The sequence below is a fragment of the Penicillium pulvis genome, assembly GCF_028828015.1.
Source record: "Penicillium pulvis strain IBT 33274 chromosome Unknown scaffold_8_segment0_segment0, whole genome shotgun sequence".
Classification (NCBI taxonomy): domain Eukaryota; kingdom Fungi; phylum Ascomycota; class Eurotiomycetes; order Eurotiales; family Aspergillaceae; genus Penicillium; species Penicillium pulvis.
The window spans coordinates 6559176-6583495 of NW_026643080.1; the positions used below are offsets into that span (position 1 = coordinate 6559176).

Genomic DNA, 24320 nt, shown 5'->3' on the forward strand with positions numbered 1-24320 from the left:
ATTCGCCCCTGCACAAGTGCATTGATGTTATGTTTGACAACGGAGTAGATATTAAGATGAATGCACAATGAAATACTTGGGTCTTTCTTCGATTCTTCCTATCTTCCTGCTCTCGTTTATGTTCCACTGGTTGCTTTTTGGCCCCACGGTAGCGAAAGCCTGGCCACGCAGAAGGATTTTTCTTTTCCTTTTTTCCTCCCTGCCCCCACGAGAATCGGTGCATGAAGATGGAGACACTAACGAGTTAATTCGAGTCAGCCTTGTCGCTCTCTGCCCCCTCCTTTTCTCAGATCGAAAAAATAATAATAAACATCTTATCCAGGTATCGTCACCAACCAGGGCAATCCAAACCCACATTTCAACATGTCGAAGAGGGGGTTAGGGAGGCAAGATAAGGTCTACGTGACATGCGCCGAAAAGATGGTCAGGAAACAAAGAGCTAACTGCGTTGGCACGAGTGTGCGCCGCGCTAACAACGCCATCAACGGTACCGGCCGCCCTCCCGTGTTAAAGAGCATGTCGTCGTCAACAATGTGGAATTCCCAGAATCTCTATTGGCCCGTTGGGACCGAAGGAATTAAACCCTGAATAACAAGTACCAAGGTCTGAGATAGCGATGTAACTTACTGTCACAGCCGGATCCTCAAGCTCTGGAAAAATGCGTTTCCTCTTGGCGACAGAACAGGGGGAATGGCAGATCACTTTTTTAAATTAATATTTACCAATTGATCCGCAAGACTGGAGCATGGGAAATGACGCATTGCGGGGTATGGCGAGTACCGATTTGCGAATATAATGAACATTTGCACTTCCCACTACACTTTCCGGATAAACCTACCTGACAGCAGTTGCCGCTATGTTCGCAACATTGCATCCCGACCCTCAGGGCCAGGAATTGCTAGCCGTCGAGGCTTCAAGTAAGCCGCCGATTTTCAATCGACCACCGCATGTCGTGTGTCAGCTCTGTCGCAGCAAAAAGGTATCAGTTTTGATTTGGACTGTTAAATGCCTGGGACTGATGAGAACTGAATTAGTTGAGATGCTCCGGGTATAACGCAAATGGTTGTGTTCGCTGCCGAGATTCGTATGTGGAATGTCTTCCAGTGGAACGGTCACGGCGAGAGAGCCGGTCAAGTCACAAAGTTACGAAAGCCAGATCTGAAGCATCGAAACAAAACACAAACAGCCAAAGCACCAGTACCACAGGGGACAATACCATGTCTTCTTTCGCGAACATGGATATCCCAGATCTCGATCTTCCCCGGAGTGTGTCCATGTCGGGGTCTCCAGAGGTCTCCAGCGTCTTCTCGCCCAATACATCATGGGACGGATTATCTGGATCTTCATCATTTACCCACGATAATCTATCTCATCATCTATATACGGGGGACACGCTGGCAGCCAAGGATGATATTCCAATTAGTGAGGCCTTGCTGCTTCCTACAACAGGGATAGATATTGCATCAAGCGGGGACTCTATCCAGAATCCAGCAAATTTTGAATATGGCACATCATATGTGGAATCCAAGTTGCCATGTCATGCGAATGAGCAAAACTCATCAAGTGATCTACGATGGCAGGAGATGTTTGATAGGATGATACAAAGCTCAGGCTCAGCGCCGAGGGACTGTCAATGTTTGGATCGAGCTCTTGAGCTGCTGGATGGACTCTTTGTACAGCACGGCAACTCTGCCAACCCACTCTCGACTTTCAAATCAAAATACCATCAAACTTCAGATGCAATGCAAAAACTATCATTTCTGCGCATGGAACTAAATGCCTTTGAAGGCATTGCAAGCTGCGCACAATGCAAGAAGACCCGATGTTTGATGGGCTTGTTGGTCCTCCTCTCTGAACGCTTGTCAACGCTATTTCGACAAATTTTTGAGATCATGCCTTTGAGCACTTTCCAAGCTGGAATTGATTTTGAAAACACTTCCAGTCCAATGCCATCAAATGAAGACCTATCGAATATTGGCGAAAAGGAAATACAGCCGCGAGAATATGAGACTGGCTCCCATTTCCGAACGAAGACAGAAGAAAGAAATACCAAAATGATATTGTCGTGCAATGGTTTTACTTTGGATATGTCCAAAGAGACGGAAGCACTTCTTCTGCACTTGGCTCTTCTCGCTATGCAACAATTGCGGAAGGTCATCGCAACGCTTTGGGGCCGCGCCCAAGACGAGCAAAGAAAAGACCTTTCAGAAAACCTGTCACAATGTGGACAGAGACTGCATAGTATGAATGCAGTATTGAAAGAAATTTTGACAAATAAGTATGCCTGATAGATTCCGAGGCCGTTTGATAGACCTGACCACAGCAATTCTGTTTACTTCTAATAATCTTTCAAAGTTTGTTTCACGGTTCACATGCTTCTATGTATTTACGTCATTATCATAAATGTGTAGAAGCGATAATCATAGATCCTTTTAAGATATTCTCTTTCCAGATTAAACAACATAACGATCAATTGCCTGTCTGATGTTTTACAGGGAAAAACCTCACTGGCAAATTCGGTTTCCACCACATGACGTGCAGTCGACTCTCAGATTCCCACCCCTGATCTGGGTCTACAAGCTCGGCATCAAATTGAAAATGCAATTTGCAGAGTATGATAGACATCTCTACCATTGCAAAGCTATTTTCAAATTAGCCCTACACATAATAGCGATATGCTCGAATGGGGTATTGTTCATAAGGGGGAGTCCAATACATACTTCCGCCCCAGACAGCCTCTTGGCCCCAGTGAAAAGGGCTGACTAGCCTCTTTATTATCAGTGCACTCTGGATCCAACCAGCGCTGAGGTTTAAATTCAAAAGGCTGGTGGAAGTAACGGGGGTCATGGGTGAGTGTCCACGCGGACGTATAAACTTCGGTCTAGGGAAATATGAATTAGTCGTGTCTCCTTCAGCAAGCGCAAAGAGAAATTTTAATACATTCCCGGGCACATAGCTGCCATTCACCATAATTCCTTCCTCAGGAGGAGTAATGCGGGGAAACCCCTGAGAACCCGGGGGGTAGATGCGCAGCCCCTCTGTTATAACAGCCTGAAGATAAGGCAGTTGTAATGCAGACGTCGAATCTATCTCCGAAACGTCAAGGTATCTGCCTCGAATCTCATCACGAAGTCTTTTATAGGCCTCTGGGGTTGAAAGCAAATAGAAGGTAACGGCAGCTAGAAAGGTGGCTACCGTCTCGCCTCCAGCGATGCTATTCGATATATTGTCAGCCGTGACAGTAGGAAACCTGCTGTCGGCTTTGAATATTTAATACATACACAAGTGTTGAAGCGTGCGCTGTCAGCTCTTCCATATCCATTTCCTGACTTTGAACTTTTGAAATCAGCCGTGACATGAAGTCTGCACGGGGAAATGAACTATTGAGCCGTCGTGCAACCTTTTGTCTACTGTAGTTGGTATGTTTGTTGCGAACACCAGTTGTCAGATGTGGCAGGACAAGCTTTCCAACTGCAGCAATCAATGGGTATCGTCGCAGGTTATCAAGTATAGTGATGAAGTAAAGATGCTCCTCAATCATGTCAGACCAAAAATGGGGCTTTCCTATCATGCGATCAGTCAATATCGGTAACTCATTTATAATGAACATAGTATAGATCAGCGTCACTCTCACCGTCTTCGATACAATGAAATGACTCCCCAAAAGCCATTTCCCCCAGAATATCAAAAGCAAGCATCTCAAACCACTTGGTCATGTTAATTCCCCTGGTGTCCTTGACCCGAGTTCGAATACTTTCAATAAAAGCATCTACTGATCCCTGAATGATCTCTTCTTGCTCTAGCAGAGCCTTTGTAGAGAAGGCAGCGGCAAGTGATTTTCTCATCCGATTGTGTTTTTTCGGGTCACGTTCACTTCCGACACACAACGAATTGAAACCCGAGCCATAGATTTCATAAAACTCGCTCTTGACTAGAGGTGATTTCTTTGGTTGATATATAGCCTTCCAAGATTCCACTGATGCAAAAGAGAGCTCATTGGGAGATATTCGCACGATATCGCCTAATCACGTTAGCCTTTTGTGTTAGCCTTTTAGGTAAGACCACATAGGCGCTCGTACCATGAAGCTTGTGTTGGTCATCAATAGCACGATGGAATCGACCAGCGGTAGTATGCCAAATCCGCCATGCCTAAACTTGGGTTTCAACTTTGGTTCCCATCTAAGGTAGCATAAATAGGGGCTTTCCACTCTTACAAATGAGGCTCTTGCCCAAAAAGGGCCGGGGTACGCATGGAGTGGATGAAAAAAGATGTTATAGATGATCACAACAATCCAGTATAACACAGCCTGGAAGAGTGTTCAATAAAGAGTTAGCCCATTATCAGTCCGTCAGTCTTTCCAAGCAGAACCGAAGATATTTTATTACCGTGGCTGCAATGCCAAGACAAACTATCAGGTTGACAGGCAAAGATAGCAGGCGTTGGTAAATGGAGTTCAAAGATGGGTCTTCCATCTTGATCAGTGTATAGGGTTTAACTACACCATGGAATTAACTCCTATAGTCCCCAATCTATGAATGATAGGCTGGTCTATATACTTAATGAAGTTATTCTGGGGTTGGAAGACGCGAAGGCAGGAAGTTCGGCGCCTACCCTATTGGGACTTCACCGATTTATGACATAGCATGACTCACGGGAATTTGCAGACAGGGGTACTCCAAAAAAATGGCACAAATCTTGAAGACAGCTCCAACTTTGCCCCCTGCATGTTTTTTTTGCGTTTGTGTTTTGCCTTCCGACTGTGGATCACCAGATCCCTGTAAAAGTTCCGCCGAGTCGGCGGAAGAATACATTTTTTACTCCTATGTTGATATCGATTTGACAACCTCTTTTTAATTTTTAAGTGCGCCATGATATCGTGCAAGAGCATTGCTCTCACTATTCACTCTTTCGCTTGTTGTCTGATTTATCTCGGATTGTGATTTTCTTTCGGATTTTTATGTCTAATGTCTACCAAAGCACCGCCATCGCAAACCGGCGACACGGCGCCTTCGACAACTTCGACAACGTCAACTACTTCAATCCTTGGAAACCCCGAATCCAATGCCCAACCTCTGCAAAATAACCAGATCATGAAGGAAAAAACAGAAAGCCCTGAGTCCGACGTTGGTGATGACCTCCCCGGTGACACTAGCCCTGGCGGCTTCACTTTGTTGATGACCGTCGCAGCTCTAGCCATGAGCATGTTCCTGGTACGATCTTGCCATTGAGTTCCCTGAATCTAGTATGAGCCAAACTAATTTTTCATGATGATGACTAGGTTTCATTGGATATGGTGAGCACGTTCATTCAACTCTCGATTTCTGGAATTACAAATATTCTATCTAAGGGAAGCTAACAGGTATAATATCGCAGACGATTGTGGCAACCGCGATTCCAAAGATTACGGATGAATTTGGTGGAATTGAGGACGAGGGATGGTATGGGTCCGCATTCTTCATCACCCTGGGGAGCTTTCAGGCAGCATGGGGCAAGGCGTACAAGTACTTTCCTTTGAAGATATCATTCTTGGTATCCATTTTCATTTTTGAAGTTGGAAGCTTGATCTGCGGCAAGTTTCCCTCTCCCAGTGTAATCTGGTGGTACAATGACTGACGATTTTGCTTTTAGGTGTCGCACCCAGTAGTATTGCACTGATTGTCGGGCGGGCTATTACTGGCGTTGGAGGCGCTGGCATTTCCTCGGGCGCATTTACCATCATCGCTCTGTCCGCTCCACCGAAACAGCGCCCTGCCTATATTGGAATCCTAGGTGCCTCTTACGGAATTGCCGCGGCTATTGGTCCTCTAGTTGGAGGTGCCTTTACCAGCAATGTTACTTGGCGATGGTGTTTCTATATCAATCTGCCCATTGGTGGACTTGCAGCTGGTATTATTTTACTGTTCTACCGCGCCCCTCCGCCCCTGCCGTTCCTAGGTGCTCCATTAAAGGAAAAGATTCTTCAAATGGATCTGGGTGGTACTTTATTGCTACTGTCCGCTCTGGTATGCTATGTTCTTGCTCTGCAGTGGGGTGGAATCTCACTACCTTGGAGTGACTCCAAAGTTGTCGGCACTTTGGTTGGGTTCGCAATACTATTGATTGTCTACGGCATTGTACAATGGCTACAGAAGGAACGTGCAGCGATGATCGGACGTCTTTTCCAGCGAAACGTGATTATCACCATGATCTATATCGACTTACTGGCAGGATCATTCTTCTTGCTTGTTTACTATCTACCTATCTATTTCCAAGTTGTGTCTGGTGCATCTGCTGCTCAGAGTGGAATCAGAAATTTGCCTTTGATTCTTGCGCAGAGTGTTGCAACTGTGGTGTCAGGTTTGACCCTTAGCAAATATGCATACCCACAGCCCTTCCTCCTAGCCGGAGCGGCACTCACAGCGATCGGCTCAGGTTTGCTTTACACCCTTGAGGTCAATACTGGATCTGGCAAATGGATTGGATATCAGCTACTGGCTGGTATTGGCATTGGATGGTGCTTCCAAGTTCCCGTGGTCACTGCACAAGCATCCGTTAAGCCGGAAGACTTGCCATCTGTGACGGCCATGGTGTTAAGTAGGTTCTCCCGTTTCCCAATATCTTTATCTATTTGCTCGTATTACTAACAGCCTATAGCTGTGCAGACAATCGGAGGGTCGGTCTTTGTCAGCGCTGGCCAATCAGCTATGGTCAATGTTTTACTCAATGTTCTCCGTGGAGAGACTTCAACCGTCGATGCCTCCAAAGTTGCAATGACAGGCGCAACTGAGCTGCATAAAGTTTTCTCGGCTGAGCAAATGAGCTTTATCCTCGGCGCATATATGCAAGGTCTTCAGGCAGCATTCCTGGTGGCCGTTGTCGCATCTTGTCTGGCCACTGTGGTCTGCATGGGGATCCGATGGACGAAGCTTTCGGGGGCGGTTACTGTTGCATCAGCAGCCTGATTGACCTCAGATTCTTAGGTGCCCTTGCTTGCGATACCCTTGGAGTGGTGAAGCTACATACTACCTGTCAATCTTGGAGCATGTGCTCCCTCTGGGGATCTCTAACGCTGGGAAGTGCGGCTTATCTCCATTTCCCCCTCTCTCTGATCTTTTCTTCTGTCGTATCACTCCATATGTAACTCCTTTTGCTTTCTGTCCTCCTTCTATGCGGAGCTTGACCCTTCCAACACTGCCGAGGGCTTTGACTCGGTTGAAAAGCTTCTTTCAACCTTCCAGGTACAGATTCGTCAATCTTCTTTTTCTCTCTTCTTTGTTCCTTCGGGATTTCATTCCCCTTGGTGTATTATTTAAGCTTCAATTCCAACATTCTAGATTAGAATATGGATCCAATACATTAATATCTACTAGTAGACGCACAAACCTCCTTGAAACCTTCCCAAAAACTACATATGCATGTTATTTTGAGTGTTTCAATGCGAGTGTCAAGCCACATTGCCACTTCTTTTCAAGGCAAAACGTAGCATTGAGAGATGATTGCTTTCTCTAGGATTAAAGGTATGAACGAAAGGAGTAGGGACTGTGAACGAAGCGTTATGGAGAGACAAAATTCGATGGGGGGTAAAAATGGCCTCATGTTCACGTCACGGTATAGACTCGGATTTGTCGAGTACTCTTGTCGAGTACTCTAGCAAAAATTTAAAAACAAACTACCCCTGCTAGTACTAGGTGATAGACTTGTAAACATTGATGCCTGAAGATGGGAAAAGATACAATGACTAAACAAACGTTCCCAAGGTCCCACCCATAATGACTAGTTAGCTAAGGGGGTTGCAAATACTTTCTTCAGCTACGAGTACTGTACAATTCAGTAATTAGTAGTAGTAGAGACAGACCACCTCTTATTTATTACGCTGGCAGTGACTACAGGCGTACTAGGACTTCTACCGTATGATTATTAATCGACCATACCGGTCACGTTCTGTCCCGCACGGGTACCCTTAGTACTATGAGACGGTTTAAGAAGACATCCTCATGCCCCTGTTGATGCATGCACCCACCACCTTCTCAAAGCTACTAATTGTATGGATGTGGGTGGTTTATGCATTGCCAGTTCGACCCGCATGTTGTCAGGCGTGCTGCCATCGATTCCCCTCTTCAATAACCAGCCCCCTCAAGGTGATTGGCTACTTTATATGCGGGCGGTGACGGACGCTGTTCGTTCAACACACGTACTCCGTTTGCCCTGTACATTTATCCTGTCCTCCCATGTCCTCCTCCACTTTCTACAGGTTAGGTCAGTGAGCCACACTTCATAACGAGTGTGATTATGCTTGCCAATACGCATTCACCACCGCCCCCACCCGAGGACCAACAGCCGCCTCGCAAGAGAATCCGAAAGGGGACCCGCAGCTGTTGGGAATGTATGTGCTCACCTATTGGTACTTTCTATCATATGATATAGTGGTCTTGAACTAAAATCAATGTAGGTAAACATCGTAAGGTTCGCTGCCACTATGTCTCAAATGGCGATTCCAGCTGTCGCGAATGTCTGGCCAGGGGAACGGTTTGTCGCAGCCAAGATTTACCAGAACCTGAGAATCTACGCGAATCAGACCGCGCATCACTCAATGATCGGCTAGGTCGCGTAGAATCCCTCCTAGAGAGAGTCTTGCAGCAATTAGACACTCTTGGTGATAAACGAGAGCCGCCAGTGTCACCACCAACAGGGACCGTTGATAGCAGCAATCCAAGCTCCAGCACAGCTATTACACCTGCCAATGAAAATGCCCCTGTTTTATCGCTTTTCGACAATGGGGTGGTATGAGCTACCTATGCTATTTCGCATAGAAACTTCACGCTGACATTAAAACAGTTAGGTTTCAAACGATCAGACGCCTCTCCGCCGAGTATCACGCTTTATGACACAATGAATCGCGAGTGGGAGAAACTCCGTCACGAGCTCTTAGCCCTTCTACCGCCATATAGTACTTTGAAAAGACTAGCGGCCAATAGCTGCTGGTGGCTGGTTCGAGCCCAGTGCTTTCAAGACTATGAAGAATCACTTCTTCCATGTTCACTGGCTTCTTTCTCAAACCACCACCCTGTTGTCATCGCCAAGGCTCTATTGTGGGTGGTTATCTGTCTACAGCAACTCCCGCGGGGGTTCGCCGTTGATTCATTAGAACTTCCCTGCCCTCCAGCAGAACTCATCGCAAAATGCGTCAACATTGTCGCACATTCGATTAGTCCTGATGAGACGTTGGTAAGTTGTATTGACGGACTAGAATGCTTAGTCCTCCAAGGGATATTCTACAACAACGATGGGAAACTACGAAGTGCCTGGCTATCTTATCGACGTGCTCTAAACGTGGGTCAAATCATCGGACTTCATCGTCTTGCCTTAAAGGGGGAGCATGATTCTGAATCTATATCGCGGGCAAGGCATATATGGAATCACATAATATATGCAGATCGATATCTTTCCTTGATGCTAGGAATGTATCATGGCATTACCGATGTGGCGTTAGATTCGCAGCGCGTGCCTAGCGAGACACCTTCTTACTCTATGGATCTCCTTTGTCGCATTGCTGGATCGATTATCGAACGAAATCAAAAATTTACCACAGTCACTCCCTTAATGGCGAGAATGACACAGACCATCGATTCAGAGCTTATGTCGGTCGATCCTCCAGAAGTAGCCGAAGAAACCAGTATTCCTACCACAGGAAAGTCTATACAACGAGCTTGGGCATATAATAAACTCATGGCGAGGCTATGGTATTATCAACTTCAGGCATGGCTACATCTGCCACTTCTTCTCGAGTCTGGAACCCATAGACGGTACGACTACAGCAGGCAAAGTTGCCTCGAGGCATCCCGGCACATGATTACATGTTATATTTCCATGCGCCAGCTGACTGCCGAAAGTTTCTGCTGCAAATCGCTTGATTTTCAGGCTTTTACTGCCGCTGTCACTCTTATGATCAATATAATAGGACCAGGTGGTCGGCCCCAGTCCAGTCCGAATGATTGGCGCGCTGTTGAAAGTGTCATGGAAACTCTGGAGAAATTGGCAGAGGGACAACCACCTGACAAGGTGGCAACTCGAGGACTCAGTGTGCTACGCACACTGAAGAATGTTGCTAATGGCGAGAGACCATCACAATCTGCCAACTCCGCAGGGCTCTCGACTGAGGATGACCAGGCCAACCGCATCAAAGTCGACATTCCGTATTTCGGTACTATTTTCCTCGATTGTGGTATTCACGGTGATTCCTCAGACAAGCAATGTCCTGATTTCGTTCCAGCACAACCGCCTCGGCCAACATTTCATATGGCCCTGGGCGAAAACTCCCTGCAGGCAGGGATCCTTCCTGATTCAAACACTACACAGGATCCACTCGCGGATGGAGCGCCTTGGCCTTGGCCAGGGATTCGCGTGGAAATGGAAACCGCTGATATTGGGACATTTGACCCGGAATTGACGACGCTGCCTCCGTTCCTATCGGATTTTGGAGACAACTGGGACCTAGGTCTGTAAATCTTAGAATATTTGAGTGAGTGGTATAGCTCTAAGATGAATAGAGTTAGGCGAGAGTAGATATTCTGCGGCGGTTGAAAAGCTCAGGAATGTATCGACCGCTTGATGTGAATACGCACATATGACTACGCGGACGTCCGCATTACTTGACCTTGCATGGGATAGTAATAATACCCCGTCACTTAAATACAATCTTCTTGAATACACATCTTGCTAGGCAATTGAGCAACTCTAGACGGCTACCCCGAACACACGTGCTTAGTTGTTTTAGCCCAAATGGCAAAATCAGCCCTGAAATCATCGTATATCATGCAGCCAAGAATACACCCGAAATTCCGACCAATTATCTTACCAAGTCATGATGGCGCAGCTGAATGATCTCGTTTTTATCAAGCCTTTGAACAAACTTGCCGAGGACAACTGCCATCAACTAGTATGATTCCCTCCATATTACCTGCACACTCAACACAAAACCCTCGATCCACAACGACCCTGCCGATCCCCCACCGCCACACCTTCACGCCAAGCAACTGCCCAGCCCATGTGGAGTTGCGGACTGAGACATCTCAAACTAAGTGCCTGCAGAATAGGGATTATAACCCGAGCGTGGGATTCGGGGTCTGAGGTGATCGGCACGGATGAAACCCAACCCGAATAGTTATAAAAAGTTATTCCTGCTCATATTTCTAGTCCCCTTGCAACCCGACAGTTGTAACGCTACCTACCTCATGAAGATCTCCGCCGCAATCATCACTTCCGCCCTGGTGGCTAGTGCCACTGCCTTCGACAAATGGCAGCGTACGTCCCTCACACCTCTACAAAGCAATCCATTTCAAGCCACTGACAAACCAAAATAGCATGGGGAAAACGCGATTACTCTTGCTTGAACGTCTATCAAGGAATTCCCGATAATTCTACTCTCTCCCCTGGCCAAACAGTGTCCCTGCACTTCAACCGTGCTCCCACGACGCACTGCCCAGACCCACTGGCAGAGTACCCGACTGGCACATATGGGGTGTGGCTGTACAACAACCCTATGCGAGACCGGGATACAATTTCCTTTGCGCAATCTATTAAGATCGAGCAGGGAATCAATGCTACATGCGGGCATATTTATGTGAAAATTCCTGCAAAATTGCCAGCTGTTCAGCATGGCGATCTTTGGTATCTGCGGTTGGACACTTCTTTGGACACTGCACCGCAGGTATGTTTTCAATTTCCTTTTTCCCCGAGGATGCTGGTGTTGACTTTCTTATTAGATGCCGACTGTGTACAACGCTGCTGGGCCGTTTAGTATCACCGCTTAGATGCATGGATTGTAGTCCGAACCAGGTCAAACATTCTGGTGAGGGCTATGTATCAGGGATATCTATCGTCATATGACAGGATGTATTATTCAGCATTCATTCAATATTTCTTATGGATAATAAGAACCTGTTAGTATAAGCTTCGGAATGCTGATCATCTGTTGTGGGCGAGGTATAAAAATGCAAAAGCCCATGATAATCTTGGAAATATGCCATACATGCCCATCTAGATCTCCGCTATCTGGGCATGCATGATCGTTGCATCCTTAAAAATCGAAATGAAAAGAAGTATATCTCGCAGGTCAGGGATAAGGCACTTAGTCATGATAAGTGACACTGAAAACCTTGAAGCCCTCCTTCGGAGCCGGGCTGGGGTTCATCATCTTAAGGTTACCATCCCTATCAATAGTGAGGTATTCTCCACCACGAACAAATTGGATGGTATACCCGTTGCCGTTACCTAGAAAGGAAATTCGCAATGGCGCTGCCGCATCACGGTAGTCAGTGCCGAGCAGCTCACAACGATGACCAATCCATCGACCATCAAAGGCGCTAGACATCGTGAAGATTCCACTTTCTTCGCCGTCGATGTAGTGGATGACCCAGCGCTGGGTTATCTCACTGTGATCGCGCTTGGCACGGCTGGTCTTAAGACTCTTAACGTAATCCCTCGGCTTGGGGATGGTCAAGGCTTGGCCACCCTTCTCGAAAGTCAAGTAACGACCCTCAGTCAAGTATCCCACTACTTCCTTGAAGCCATCTTCGAAGAACAAGGTGTTGTTCACATTTGTCTGTTTGCCATACGGTACAGGAGGGCGAGGGTCCCTGTGACGGTTTAGGCAATCCCCTGTTCCAACATAACTGCCTTGGCTGTTGATATGGGGAGTTGCGGCCTCTGGAATATAAGGAAGAGAGTAATCAGGCTACTCTAGATTAGTTAATTATTCAATGGGAGCCATAAGATGAGGCTTACATTTTCAAAGTCTAACGCATTAACCAGGTCGGACATGTGCTCCCGACGCCAGTGCACCATTTGATCGGTCTCGATGTTCTTGTGACCTCTGGCTGCGAGCCACTTTTCAAGGAAAAGAATTTGAGAGTTGTGATCTGCGCGTTCTGTGAAGACCCGGTTGCCTCGAGTCCAAGGTGAGACCATGACGAATGGCACGCGGAAACCTAGCAAGTCTCATTAGTATTGCACTATGGAATAAACATAGGTGTCTACATACCAGGCCCAGAAAATACTTCACCGAAAACCCCGAGAGGGTCTGTCATCCATTCACCGGGAGTCCCATGGGGAGAGTGGAATGGAGTGACATGATCGCCGAAGCCACCGGTCTCTGTTTAAAGTATCAGCATTCTATTTTTACCCCCTTGGGCATCCGAAGTCCATAACCCATATTACCATCAAAGCTGATCATGAGTAGAGTCTTGGAGTACTTGGGGCTGCTGGTGACAGCGTCCACAACTTGCTTTTGCAGCCAAGCACCATCCTTGGGCATCCATGGAGGGTGCTCCGATAGCTCCTGGGGACCAACAATAAAGCTGATCGCTGGAAGAGTACCGGTAGCGGCGGCCAAGTAAAAGGCCTCCAGTCCCACAAATCCCATACCCTTCTGAGCTAGGGGAGAATCCGGGTGAGCATTTTGGAACTGGTGAAACCATGCTAGCGGATTGTCATCAAAGTTATCTGCATCCTGGTACAGCTGCCAAGAGACTCCCGCCTCCTCGTAGTACTCATAGATGGTCTTCCAACGAAGAGGATAGCAGCTGGTACCATGCTCATCACACCCTAGCTAATGTTAAGTTTTTATTATCTTTCAAAGCCCAGAAAAGACTTACCAGGAGCTTCCCTGTTGTCAATATAGACACCGCCCTGGTCTTTACCTTGGGGGCCACCAGGAACATTGATGGAGCCACTGACCAGGGTCACACGGTTAGGATTTGTAGCAGTGATTTGAGCTTCCTAAACTGGAGTCAGGTCATCACTGCCTATAAATATCACGTTGTGCTGCATACCTGATACATGTCACCCGCGGTCCAGCCCTCAGCAATGGCAAATTGGACGGGGAGGTCCTGGCGTTTGTAGTAGCCCCAGCTCCAAGGAGTATTGTTACGAGCCCAGTTGTTGTTCAGCCCGTGGTTATAAGCCGCTTGATTAGCATAGTAGCTATTGTCACCAGCTGAAATACACTGGATGGCATCGAGAGTATCTCCGCCCAGATAGCCCAGGTACCATGGCAGCAGGGTCTTGGCGTCTTGAGAAATTTCAGGGTCAACCTGCCTAGTTTGATGGGTAAGTGAAGAAGCCTCATGCGGATTATCATGTTCCAACATACTGGTGCCAGACAGGCTGGCCATCACTGTTGACCTGGACATTGGGGTCATTGAATCCACGAACACCAGGCATGGTGCCAAAATACTGTCAGGGCACTGTTAGTCAATCTCTTCGAGGGGTTTATAGCTGAAACATACGCAGTCCCAGGAACGGTTCTCTTGCATGAAGATCACCACATGCTCAATGTCTTTCAGGGAGTCAGCAATGACAATTGAACTACCCAGTATGAGGGCCAGGGTGGCCCAGAATAAGAGCATCATGATGGCTATGATACAAAGTGATGGAGTTCAAAGTTGAGAAGTGAAAGGTGTTGATGAAGGAAGAGAAGGGACGAGAGGAAAGAAGAAAGGCGTCGATGGGATGGAAGAAGTCGAGAGAAGATGAGATCTAGACTTGGTCGCTTAATATGACAGATACAGTTGACAGGGTTGCATCTTTCATTCCAATCACTTAGGCACGTGTTCCTCATATCATAAGTTCGTCGATCCTCATTGTAACTGAATCTTATCAATTCGGTTCCATCTCTTCACCACCAATCTAAGGTCTGATAGAAACTTTCCGACTAAGGACCTTTTGGTATACACAACTCATATTTTCAATCAAAGATCAATATTGCACCGCCATTTCGGATCAACCCTTTGATTCACCCATGATGAACAATTTGCGGGGTCATTGTCAAGAGTCTCAGTGTACACAAAAATCGACTTTAGCACCGGTGTTATCACAAAGTCAACCTCGATTATGGATCATCTGGCTATTGTTGGGAGCATCATTCATTGTGCTCGCAGCTTTCTCACGGCCAGATACCTACATGTGGGGATCTCGGTTTGCGCCTCTTCAAGCTCATCGCAGTCCCTTGGGTGAGGCCGCTATCCGCCCCATGATCACACTACACCCCGAGGACCATGTATATCGCCAAAAGACTACGCAATATCTGGATTGGCATGTCACGAAAGATGTGCGTAGACCTGATGGAGTTCTCAAGCAGATCTATGTGATCAATAGTATGTCATATTTTGCTTGCATACAGTTGTATAAACTTTCGAAGAAATCAAATTTGACTCACTAATTTTGGTACCTGCCCATTATAGATTTATTTCCTGGCCCTACTATTGAGGCCCGTTCTGGTGATACTTTAATTATCACAGTCACCAATGCGTTGTATGAGGAAGCTGTTTCCTTCCATTGGCACGGCCTTCATGTTGCAAGTAAGCTGGAACGCCCGCTGACTCGGAAATTGACAAAGTCCCATCTAAACCACTCTAGATGCCATGGATGGAGCACCGGGAATCTCACAGTTTCCTATTGCATCAGGTGGTCACTTCGTCTATAATCTTACCGTCCCTGCAGACCAAAGTGGTACATTCTGGTACCATTCACATACCGGCGTTTCGCGTGCAGATGGTCTCTATGGTGGCCTTGTGGTCCATGCTCCTGCCTCTCGCTCGGCCGTTAGGGGTCTCTTACCTCAATCAAAGAGTGATGCTCATCACTACGGCTATGAGAAAGAACTCCTTCTTCTCATTGGTGACTGGTACCATTGGCCCGCCAAGGAAGTCCTAGCCTGGTACATGACTCCTGCCAATATCGGCTTGGATGTATGTTCGAAGTTCCAGATTTCCAAATTGTCTGAACTCTAACCTTCAGCAGCCAGTACCAGATACTTTTCTCATCAACGGAGTCGGATATTTCAATTGTTCAGCTGCAACAATTGCACGCCCGGTGAATTGTGTAGAGCAGCCAGTCAACACTTCCTTCTTGGAAATGGATTTCAATGTTGCCTATCGAATCCGCGTGGTAAATACAGGGTAAGCCGGGCTAAAGCAGCACATTGGATGAACTACTAGGAACAGGAATTGACGGCAGGTAGATCTCTAGCAGGGTTGAGTCTTGTGTTCGATAAAGAGCAGCTGAACCTCATTCAAGTGGACAGCGTTGACGTTGACCCTCTACAACACCACGATAGCAACTCAATCGGTGTTCTTTATCCAGGACAACGAATGGATTTCATTCTCAACCCTTCTCAAACACATTTGAAGTCCTCTATGACGGTTCAGCTAGACCAGGAGTAAGATACACTTCCCCTCTACACAATCTCTTACACAGCACCCTGCACAGTACCTTACACAGTACCTTACACAGTACCTTACACAGTACCTTACACAGTACCTATACGAGTACTGATACCTTCCAGATACTTCAGATTCATGAACCCATCTCTCAATCCAAGCCAGACATTCCCAACCAGCTTCATATCACCAGCAGACCCTCCAATCCGCCCACCCAAGATCCGACACAAGATCGATATCAACATTACACCATCGGCCTCATCATTTCTTCAGTCCCTCCCACTAAGGCCCGACCGGACATTCGTCGTATACACGAAAATCCAAAAACTATCCTTCAATCACAACATGCCTTTCGGCATCTTCAACAAGACTACCTGGAGTCCCCAACAAAACCCTCTCATCCCACTAATCGGTCTTCCGCGCACGAAGTGGGACAAAAACCAATTTGCCATCACGACCGGACCAGATTCTGTTTGGATTGATATTGTTGTGAATAATCTCGACGATGGTGGTCATCCTTTCCATATGCATGGCCATAGTTTTTATATCATGACTGTGCAAAAAGGTGCTTACGGATGGGGCTCATACAATCCGTTCGAGGACGCGTACCCTCCCGGCCTGGAGCCTGGGCCAGATCCTGAACCCATGGAAGGAACAGAATGGGTCATACCGAATGAAAGTGAGTTCTATCCCTACAACCTCTCTCGCGTTGCTTTGCGTGATACGGTCTATATACCCAGGCGCGGATATGCAGTCTTGCGCTTCCGGGCGGATAACCCAGGCGTGTGGCTTTTTCATTGCCATATGCTTTGGCATCTTGCGACGGGAACGGCGATGTTGATTGACGTTCAGGGAGATTTGAAGGGTGAGGTTGCGCATGATCCTTCTTTGCTTGAGGGGATGAGGGCGTGACATGGGCTAGATCATTTAGGATTATGACCGGGTGTCGTTCGAAATATGCGCCTATTTTATTACCTATCTTTCTGTATATGACGTGGGACAATTCTTTGCTTTAAGCTAGCAAGGTCACCTGCTCCTTCATATTTTTTGAGGATGGGTAAGTACCTTCGCTACTTCGTCAATATCTACTCCTCGTATCCCTTCCTTGAGGACTATATTTCTCTAAATCCTCAAGCGAATCTTGAGAAAAATGCTAAGCTTTATCGCTGTGACGGTTCTATCAATACTATGCATGTAGGGGACAGTTCAAAGCGAGGAAGGGATAAGCCAAAGTATGAATTTAGTGATGAACGAATAATTAAAGATGAGGGTCAAGAAATGTACTGCTATGGGACGGCGTGATACAAGAGGTTTTTTAAACACAACGATAAAAACTCATTCCTGGGAATGTACTTAGGAATTTATGCAACGCCAAGCCGAATGCAACGACGAAAAGAGAGTATGTATCATGCAAGCATCCCTAACGCGTCACTTCGTACATATACAATGTAACAAGTAGAGGTATCTATGCGGAGGTCGACCATTCGAGGACTTCCAATCCACAGATAACCAGAAAGAGTGTGGAGGGAAGGATCCTATATCTGTTAGTTTCGTTTTCTCCATGCGGTGAGGGCGAATGGATAACACATACCAGACAACATAGCTTTGGAACAAAATCTTCGACATAGCACCCACGTAAACATTATTGATCTGGCAAATTTGCGCCAGCTGCAGTGCCGAAGGTGCACCCGTGAGAAGGAAACACACGATGATGAAAATAGGGTCATCAAGAATACTGATTGGCACGAATTTGGCGAGCAGGGCCAGGAATGGCGCCATGATGAGAGTTGGAAGGAGCATACGCGCCACTAAAGAGGCGATAATCAATTTCCGCTCTACTTTAGGATGATCGATATCTTCAAGCGCCTCTTCCGGGAGTGTATTCCGGGCCAAATTGGCTCCTAGTACGACCAAGATAAGCGGAACCGCTACCTGGGCGTTCTGCTCAATGGCGCGGGTGACCGAGTTACGGACGAAGGTGCCCTCATCAAAGAAAAGGTGCTGAAGTGCAGGGACGGAGGCGATGATTATTGAAACTAACATGGCCCAGAGAGGAGGGTTCATGAAGGACCATAGTCCGCGGGCGAAGCGCCAGACTCCGTTGGTTGTGGATGAAAGGGCTTTTTGGACCTTGGTAGGTAGCCAGGCCCATACTGCATCTTTCTTCTGGGCAATAAAGCGACGGATGTAATACCCACGTCGACGGAGAGACGCATTGCATCGTTGCAGGTAGGTTTGCTTTGTGGTATGGTTTTCCCGGGCAGTGGCTTCCACATCTGGGAACTGAAGAATATCGCCATCGGTGCTGCGGCGTGGTAGGAAAGGTCCAGTAGGTGGGGGGCCGATCACCGAGGGTGTTTCGTCGGAGTCGAGGTCCTCATCGGCATTCGAGGCGTGCGAGTGTATCGAGGAGACCTTGCTGTAGGAATATGCGCTATTTGAAACCGGAGTCTGACCACCAGACTCGAACCGACTGCCGTTCATATGACCATGGGCGTGTTGCAGGTCCTGCGAACTGCGCGTCCGGACCAATGGCTCGTCTGGGTCTATTTGATCGGGGTTATCGGTATAGCGTGCCTGACCCTGTTCAATCGCCGTCTCGCCAATTTCCTCTCGATCCTCCTCTTCAAGGTATCGGTCCTTGGGCGCCAATAGCACATGGTAACCCCAGCTCCAACGGACTAATTGACCTAGCTGTTGAAAGATAAGAAGATACAGGATGCCCCGGGCCGCAACCTCATCGTCGTTATCGCCGGGTACGCGGTCCCAATGGAGACCTTGGAGAGTTGCGGAGAGGGATATCACGAGGGAGATTGGGAGGGAATTAGAGTTGCCGAACACCTATTGGTCGCATGGAATCAGCAGGGGAGCTTATCGGATAGGAAAATCCTCATATACCGCCATCGCCGTCACAAAATTGGACTGGCGTTTCTTAAACCGACAGCATCGCGTGACCACGAACGCGCAGAAGTATGAGACCAAGGTCTGGACAACAAAGATAACGGGGATGATGGCGAGATCAGTGATTTTCTCGGCAGTCAATTGGGAGCCTAGCTTAATGAAGACTTCACTGGGGTCAGCAATTGAGCTTCAGGATGGGTGGAGATGTGCAGATAAGGGTTGATAAGGGAGGGCAGTTTCACATACTCAAACAAGGAGTGAAGAGCATCACATTGAGGTTGGCTACGAATTTCTGGGCTTCGGCATCGAACATGCCCTGTCTGGCGACGATATAGCCTGGTAGAGAGACACATACTACCTCTAGCACCGCCTCAAAGACGAGCAGGACCAAGTGAAAGAAGGAGGGATGCTTGGACTGTACGGTGACGTCAATGAGGCTTGCGCCTAAAGAGTTCTGCATGAAGGCATTCTGGAATGAACGAGGAGCTGTAAAAATGGCCATCGAGATGTTGAAGGAAGGAAAGTCCTTATCACCCAAGGATTGGGGGGGGTTGGGTAGAGGTGAAGAAGGGATAAGGGAAAAACCTGGGCCGGAGCTGCGTCAACCAAGATTCCTTGACTTGGCCATGCGTCAGGAGCCCCGCCTCGGTGGCGTGATACTGGCTTGGCCTTAATCCCGGTGGTACAAGGTACAAATTATGTACATATGGTGACCCGAATCATTCTATTCTATTTCTTATTGTTTATTTGTTTCTTCTCAGCACCTACGATTTTCGCAGGAGCCTGTGGTGGCGCCAATAACTGTGGGGCCGATGAAGCAGCAGTTTCCGTTATCAGTAACAAATCAAGGTGGATCATATCCGCACGTTTATTTGGTCCGTGCACCGCAGATCATACAGTAGGGGAATTATTCAAATCTATTTGAAAAGGCTAAAAATATTGGATATAGTACATCGGAAGAACTCTTGGAAACACACATTTTGCGGTCGTGCAGCATTAGAACCCAGGGCCAGTATTCAGGCCTCACCTACAAACCCCAGCTTTTCACCCATTTTAATCCGCTGGCCCTTTTCAACACTCCAGGTCCATCCATCTGGCTTCTGGTCGGGAGATCCTGACTCTACGGAGGGATTGGAACCCAGTGGTGCTTCAAAAACGAGGACAACAGTACTTCCCAATTGGAAGCCTCCCATCTCCTCTCCACGCTGTAAGGGATGTCCTCCCAGGGTGCGACTGGCATGACGGTAGGTAGCCTCAACGAAGCCAGGATCTTGCTCACCCCGCTTGGCTGCCAAGGCCGCTGCCAAGTCCGCGGCGGTATCAGTCAGAAGACTATTGGTGCGTAGTTCCGAGTCGAAGTTGATTTTAATTGAGCCCACATTGGTCGCACCCACCGGCGTGTAACTGAAGAAACCCCATCGCCAGCGGCCAAGCAGTGCCACACGTTCGTTGAGGGTAAACAGACCGGGGAGATGGCGTTGTAGGTAGGGAGAGACCGAGTACAGCTCGCCTGCAAAATGGCGACGACTTTCCACAACCCACGCGGTGGGGGAGTGGAAGCGGTGGTAGTCTCCCGGTGCCAAGTAGATCACGCAATAGAACAGCGCATGGTTTGTAGCCGTCTTAGGCGAGTACCATGGCTGACCATCGCCGAGAGCCAATTCCTCCTGTACTTGTACCTCCGATGTGGTCTTGGATGTAGTAGAGGCGTCGATTGATGCCCGTCGTTTGGCTGGTGCATCGCGATCGCCAGAAAGCAAGGTTGGCACGGTGTAAGAGATCCCGTTTACCAAGGCAAACTCCTCATCAGTTTTCATGTTCGCAGCATCTTTTTGGGCTTGCTCCTGGTGGTCGTCGCTAAGTCGTTTGCTGTTGTCGGCGTGAGAAGGTGTAGCTGAACCCAACAAAGCATCCAAGCTATATGTCATTCCCTTCACCTGCTCCACCTCGCCCCGCTCAATTATACCAAACTGCAAGATCCGGCCATCTGAAGGGGAAAGGAGAGCGTGTGGGTCGGGGTCGAGCGGGCGCACGCCGGGCTTCAACTTGCGATAAAAGAAAGCCGCCAGGTTCGGGTAAACGTGCAGATCCGGCTCTGCGACTTCGCTGAGATTCACACCAAAAACCCAAGAGTACAGCTTGAAGCCTGGTACTCGGAGGTAATAAGGCAATTCGATCTCATTGAACCGACCCCATAGTCGCGACATGGCCTTCAGGGGTAGAGTCGACATGATCTGCACCTGCCAAGAACCAGATGGAACGACTCGGGGGCGGCGGGGGAGGTTTGCTCCCATTCTCCCAGTCGTCGTCTGTAACAGCACGATCACGTTCACCCCGCTGAGACTTGTAGAAATGTAGCAATCCGAGCAATCCAATTCCCAATCCAACAGGGATCGGGTACCATTCCACCTTGGTGTTTCGCAGTGCGAATCGCAGACGGGACCAAGACCCAGATTTAGGGTTTTCTGAATTATTATTATCTTTGTATTGTCGCCATGATTTGGATGATGAGAACTGCCTAACAGCGGCTTGTTTGCGGGCAACGGCCCTGAACGAGAGGACCTCCATCGACGCAGCACCCCCAAACACCGGGGTAGAAGGGAAGTGGAGGAAAATAGGGTGATGCAGAAGGCGCTTGGCCATGCTGAAAGTTAATCCATGAAGATCACGCCTTTGTATGGCTGTTGATTGTCCCGAGGCTGATCGGAAGGAAGCAGCTGAATGTTTTCTTTCCACGCTAATTGCGCCCACCGCCCCTCCCACCGCTTTGATTCTCACCGCCAAGTAAAAGTCCGGCACATAGATGGTGTGGTGTTCATGTTGATGTTGACGTTGATTGTTTCTGTATCTAAGTAATTCCACACCTTCTCGATCTTGGAGTATCGCTTCTCTTTCTTCTCATCTTCATTGCACATTCTTCGCTTAGTCAAGTCAATATATATCCTCAGGACCCTCGAATAATACCTCCTCGATACGAGGCTTGTGCTCTCCCGTTATCGCCAGATCTCCGGAAGCTCAACAATATCAATACTCCAATTGCGGGGGCTCGTCACATTCGACACGTGCCCGATTGTCCACGCTTCAATCCTTTGCGATACTACTTCCTTGCGTCACTATCCACTCCATTTCAGACTATGAGCGTTTGACCGCACGTCAACCCGCGTCACATTCTTCAGGATGGATGTCTCTGGGCAGTCAGCAGAGCCATCTGCAGAGAAGTCTGCAGAGAAATCGGAAGTTAACGACGCCTCCAGCTCTAGTGAAGAAGAAGTCAAAGTATTTATCTTGAGCCCTTCGTTCCCAGAGAGATTCACGTTCAACCTGAAGCTCAGCACTACGGTTGCGCGTCTGCGCTTGAAAATCATGCAGATCATCCCTCCACATTTATCTCCTACAGAGCAGAGGTTGATATATAGTGGACGAATCATTCCTCAAACACCTGATCTTCTAACCCTAAGGGATATTCTGGTGCCAAGCGGGGTAAGTTTGGTCTTTGATCCGTCTGTCGTGTATAGTACCTGACTAGGTTCGATTATAGAGAGACGTTTACACAATCCACCTTATTCTTCCACCCACGCCCATGCCAATTAGCTCGACAAGTCAAAATACGACTTCGTCTTTTCAAGCGCCTGGCGGTGCAGCTCAACCACAGGTGGAAGGCGTCCGTCACAGGGTCCTATCCGCGACTCCCTCGCCTAGTCAAACCAGACCTGCTCGGGCAACTGCAAACTCACGGGAATTAGATCCGATGCAAGCCGATGTTTTCTTCAGAGGACTTCAAGGGCAAGTGGAGCTCATTGAAAGAGAAATGGCCGAAGGCATCACACCTTCAATGGAATTCTTATTCCATGTACGCACTCGCATTATGCAAATCACGGAAGGCCGCCCTCTCGAGTCCAGCTCATCTGCAGGATTATCTCGCTATGTGTATCCCGAAGAAAGGGATGTGCAACAGCTGCTGGCCCGAGTAATGGAGGTCTACCGTCGCATGGATCAATTACTTCAAGACCCTAGTGTGAGGCGTGATACCCGGGGTACCACAGTGACCCCATCAACTGAGCCTCATGTCTACCTCGCCACCTCTCCCAATGGTTACCAAGCTTTGATCATGCAGCCCAGAGAAGGAAGATTGCCTCCTCCTGAGCCACGTCATCCTTTAGGGGTTCGGCCTATAGGGGTTCAGCATATAGGAGCTCAGCATGCAGGGGCTCAGCCTCAGCAGCCCAATGATGGGCGTCAAGCGGTCTTAAACCAACAGCGACAGCGAAATGAACCAGCCAACGCCGGGGCTTTCGCACGTCACTTTCGCCGAATCTGGCTATTTGTTCGACTCTACTTTTTCATTTACATGATTAGTGAGTCTGGCACCTGGACACGCATTCTCTTTGTGACCTTGGCTGCATTTGTAGCTCTGTTCTCGGACTCGCAGCTTCCTCAGCTCCTCTACGGTGCAATTGTCGCCCCCGTCCTACGTCACCTGGAGGCACTTGCCCATATGGGGGGACCTGCTGAGCAACCTGCACGGGCTGCGGTAGATGGTTTCTGGGAATACTTTTGGCGCGCTGAACGGGCGGTTGTACTGCTACTAGCCAGCCTTGTTCCGGGGATTGGGGAAAGGCAGGTCCGGGCCCGGAACGCTGCTGAAGCTGAGGCTGAAAGATTGCGGCAGAATGCTGCTGCTGAGGCTGAAACAGCGCGGGCGAATGAAGAGGAAGAACGAGCAAGAGACCGTGGTGAGCAAATGAGTGAGCACTTGGGTGAGGATAGGAGTGAGGATAGGCGTGACAATGAACGTGAGCTTCCTCAAGCTGAAATATAATTAGACTTGCCTCAGTAGTTAGTTGAGAAGTGAATTCATGAAAGTTCTATCAAGCTCTTAGAGCTCGACTATCTGCAGCAGTGTGAATATATGAAATAATGAGGCCCTTCCCCTAATTCCAATACTCCTCTTCTCCGGCCTCATCCCTATATCTCTCCTTAAAGTTCTTCTGGCTTGACCTCTACGTCTTCCCCGATTTCAATTCGTGATTTTTTGTTGATATTCTTTTCTTTTTCTTGTACTGCCTTTGCTACGTTGCTATTTGACTTGCTTATCGAATCCCTATCGTCTTTACCATCTCCACACCTCAACACTTGATCTGCTCTCAGGAGCTAACTCAATAGTACCTTTATATGGACGAGAAGCCACTTCAATCAGGTCGTTCATCATTTTGAATATATGC

General features: G+C 48.0%; 11 protein-coding genes across 11 annotated transcripts; 7 read left to right on the forward strand and 4 right to left on the reverse strand.

The window, feature by feature from the left end:
- Window positions 1–363: 363 nt before the first annotated feature.
- On the forward strand, window positions 364–588 carry N7503_011897 (uncharacterized protein; the record flags this gene model as incomplete). Its single annotated transcript, XM_057071443.1, has 1 exon — window positions 364–588. The coding sequence occupies one exon, from the start codon at window positions 364–366 to the stop codon at window positions 586–588; it is 225 nt and encodes a 74-aa protein (XP_056918054.1).
- A 629-nt stretch (window positions 589–1217) lies between these two features.
- Window positions 1218–2308, forward strand: N7503_011898 (uncharacterized protein; the record flags this gene model as incomplete). The annotated part of the gene is made up of 2 exons (XM_057071444.1): window positions 1218–2241; window positions 2292–2308. 2 exons carry the CDS (start codon window positions 1218–1220, stop codon window positions 2306–2308), a joined length of 1041 nt encoding a protein of 346 aa, XP_056918055.1.
- Window positions 2309–2627: 319 nt separating this feature from the next.
- N7503_011899 (cytochrome P450) lies at window positions 2628–3845 on the reverse strand (the record flags this gene model as incomplete). Its single annotated transcript, XM_057071445.1, has 5 exons — window positions 2628–2658; window positions 2721–2881; window positions 2941–3214; window positions 3282–3564; window positions 3635–3845. 5 exons carry the CDS (start codon window positions 3843–3845, stop codon window positions 2628–2630), a joined length of 960 nt encoding a protein of 319 aa, XP_056918056.1.
- A 1120-nt stretch (window positions 3846–4965) lies between these two features.
- N7503_011900 (MDR family MFS transporter) lies at window positions 4966–6942 on the forward strand (the record flags this gene model as incomplete). Its single annotated transcript, XM_057071446.1, has 6 exons — window positions 4966–5211; window positions 5280–5294; window positions 5375–5588; window positions 5630–5977; window positions 6065–6574; window positions 6635–6942. 6 exons carry the CDS (start codon window positions 4966–4968, stop codon window positions 6940–6942), a joined length of 1641 nt encoding a protein of 546 aa, XP_056918057.1.
- Window positions 6943–8269: 1327 nt separating this feature from the next.
- Window positions 8270–10483, forward strand: N7503_011901 (uncharacterized protein; the record flags this gene model as incomplete). The annotated part of the gene is made up of 3 exons (XM_057071447.1): window positions 8270–8363; window positions 8430–8761; window positions 8816–10483. The coding sequence occupies 3 exons, from the start codon at window positions 8270–8272 to the stop codon at window positions 10481–10483; spliced, it is 2094 nt and encodes a 697-aa protein (XP_056918058.1).
- Window positions 10484–11211: 728 nt separating this feature from the next.
- Window positions 11212–11790, forward strand: N7503_011902 (uncharacterized protein; the record flags this gene model as incomplete). The annotated part of the gene is made up of 3 exons (XM_057071448.1): window positions 11212–11281; window positions 11341–11687; window positions 11743–11790. 3 exons carry the CDS (start codon window positions 11212–11214, stop codon window positions 11788–11790), a joined length of 465 nt encoding a protein of 154 aa, XP_056918059.1.
- Window positions 11791–12107: 317 nt separating this feature from the next.
- N7503_011903 (nonhemolytic phospholipases C family protein) lies at window positions 12108–14388 on the reverse strand (the record flags this gene model as incomplete). The annotated part of the gene is made up of 8 exons (XM_057071449.1): window positions 12108–12713; window positions 12764–12966; window positions 13020–13130; window positions 13196–13582; window positions 13633–13756; window positions 13810–14074; window positions 14130–14212; window positions 14266–14388. The coding sequence occupies 8 exons, from the start codon at window positions 14386–14388 to the stop codon at window positions 12108–12110; spliced, it is 1902 nt and encodes a 633-aa protein (XP_056918060.1).
- A 392-nt stretch (window positions 14389–14780) lies between these two features.
- On the forward strand, window positions 14781–17109 carry N7503_011904 (uncharacterized protein; the record flags this gene model as incomplete). The annotated part of the gene is made up of 6 exons (XM_057071450.1): window positions 14781–15132; window positions 15220–15336; window positions 15395–15726; window positions 15779–15936; window positions 15999–16196; window positions 16323–17109. 6 exons carry the CDS (start codon window positions 14781–14783, stop codon window positions 17107–17109), a joined length of 1944 nt encoding a protein of 647 aa, XP_056918061.1.
- A 553-nt stretch (window positions 17110–17662) lies between these two features.
- On the reverse strand, window positions 17663–19600 carry N7503_011905 (Auxin Efflux Carrier superfamily; the record flags this gene model as incomplete). The annotated part of the gene is made up of 4 exons (XM_057071451.1): window positions 17663–17732; window positions 17789–19038; window positions 19096–19262; window positions 19345–19600. 4 exons carry the CDS (start codon window positions 19598–19600, stop codon window positions 17663–17665), a joined length of 1743 nt encoding a protein of 580 aa, XP_056918062.1.
- Window positions 19601–20114: 514 nt separating this feature from the next.
- On the reverse strand, window positions 20115–21741 carry N7503_011906 (phosphatidylserine decarboxylase 1; the record flags this gene model as incomplete). The annotated part of the gene is made up of 2 exons (XM_057071452.1): window positions 20115–21204; window positions 21290–21741. 2 exons carry the CDS (start codon window positions 21739–21741, stop codon window positions 20115–20117), a joined length of 1542 nt encoding a protein of 513 aa, XP_056918063.1.
- Window positions 21742–22275: 534 nt separating this feature from the next.
- Window positions 22276–23917, forward strand: N7503_011907 (uncharacterized protein; the record flags this gene model as incomplete). Its single annotated transcript, XM_057071453.1, has 2 exons — window positions 22276–22578; window positions 22637–23917. The coding sequence occupies 2 exons, from the start codon at window positions 22276–22278 to the stop codon at window positions 23915–23917; spliced, it is 1584 nt and encodes a 527-aa protein (XP_056918064.1).
- Between the last annotated feature and the right edge of the window lie 403 nt (window positions 23918–24320).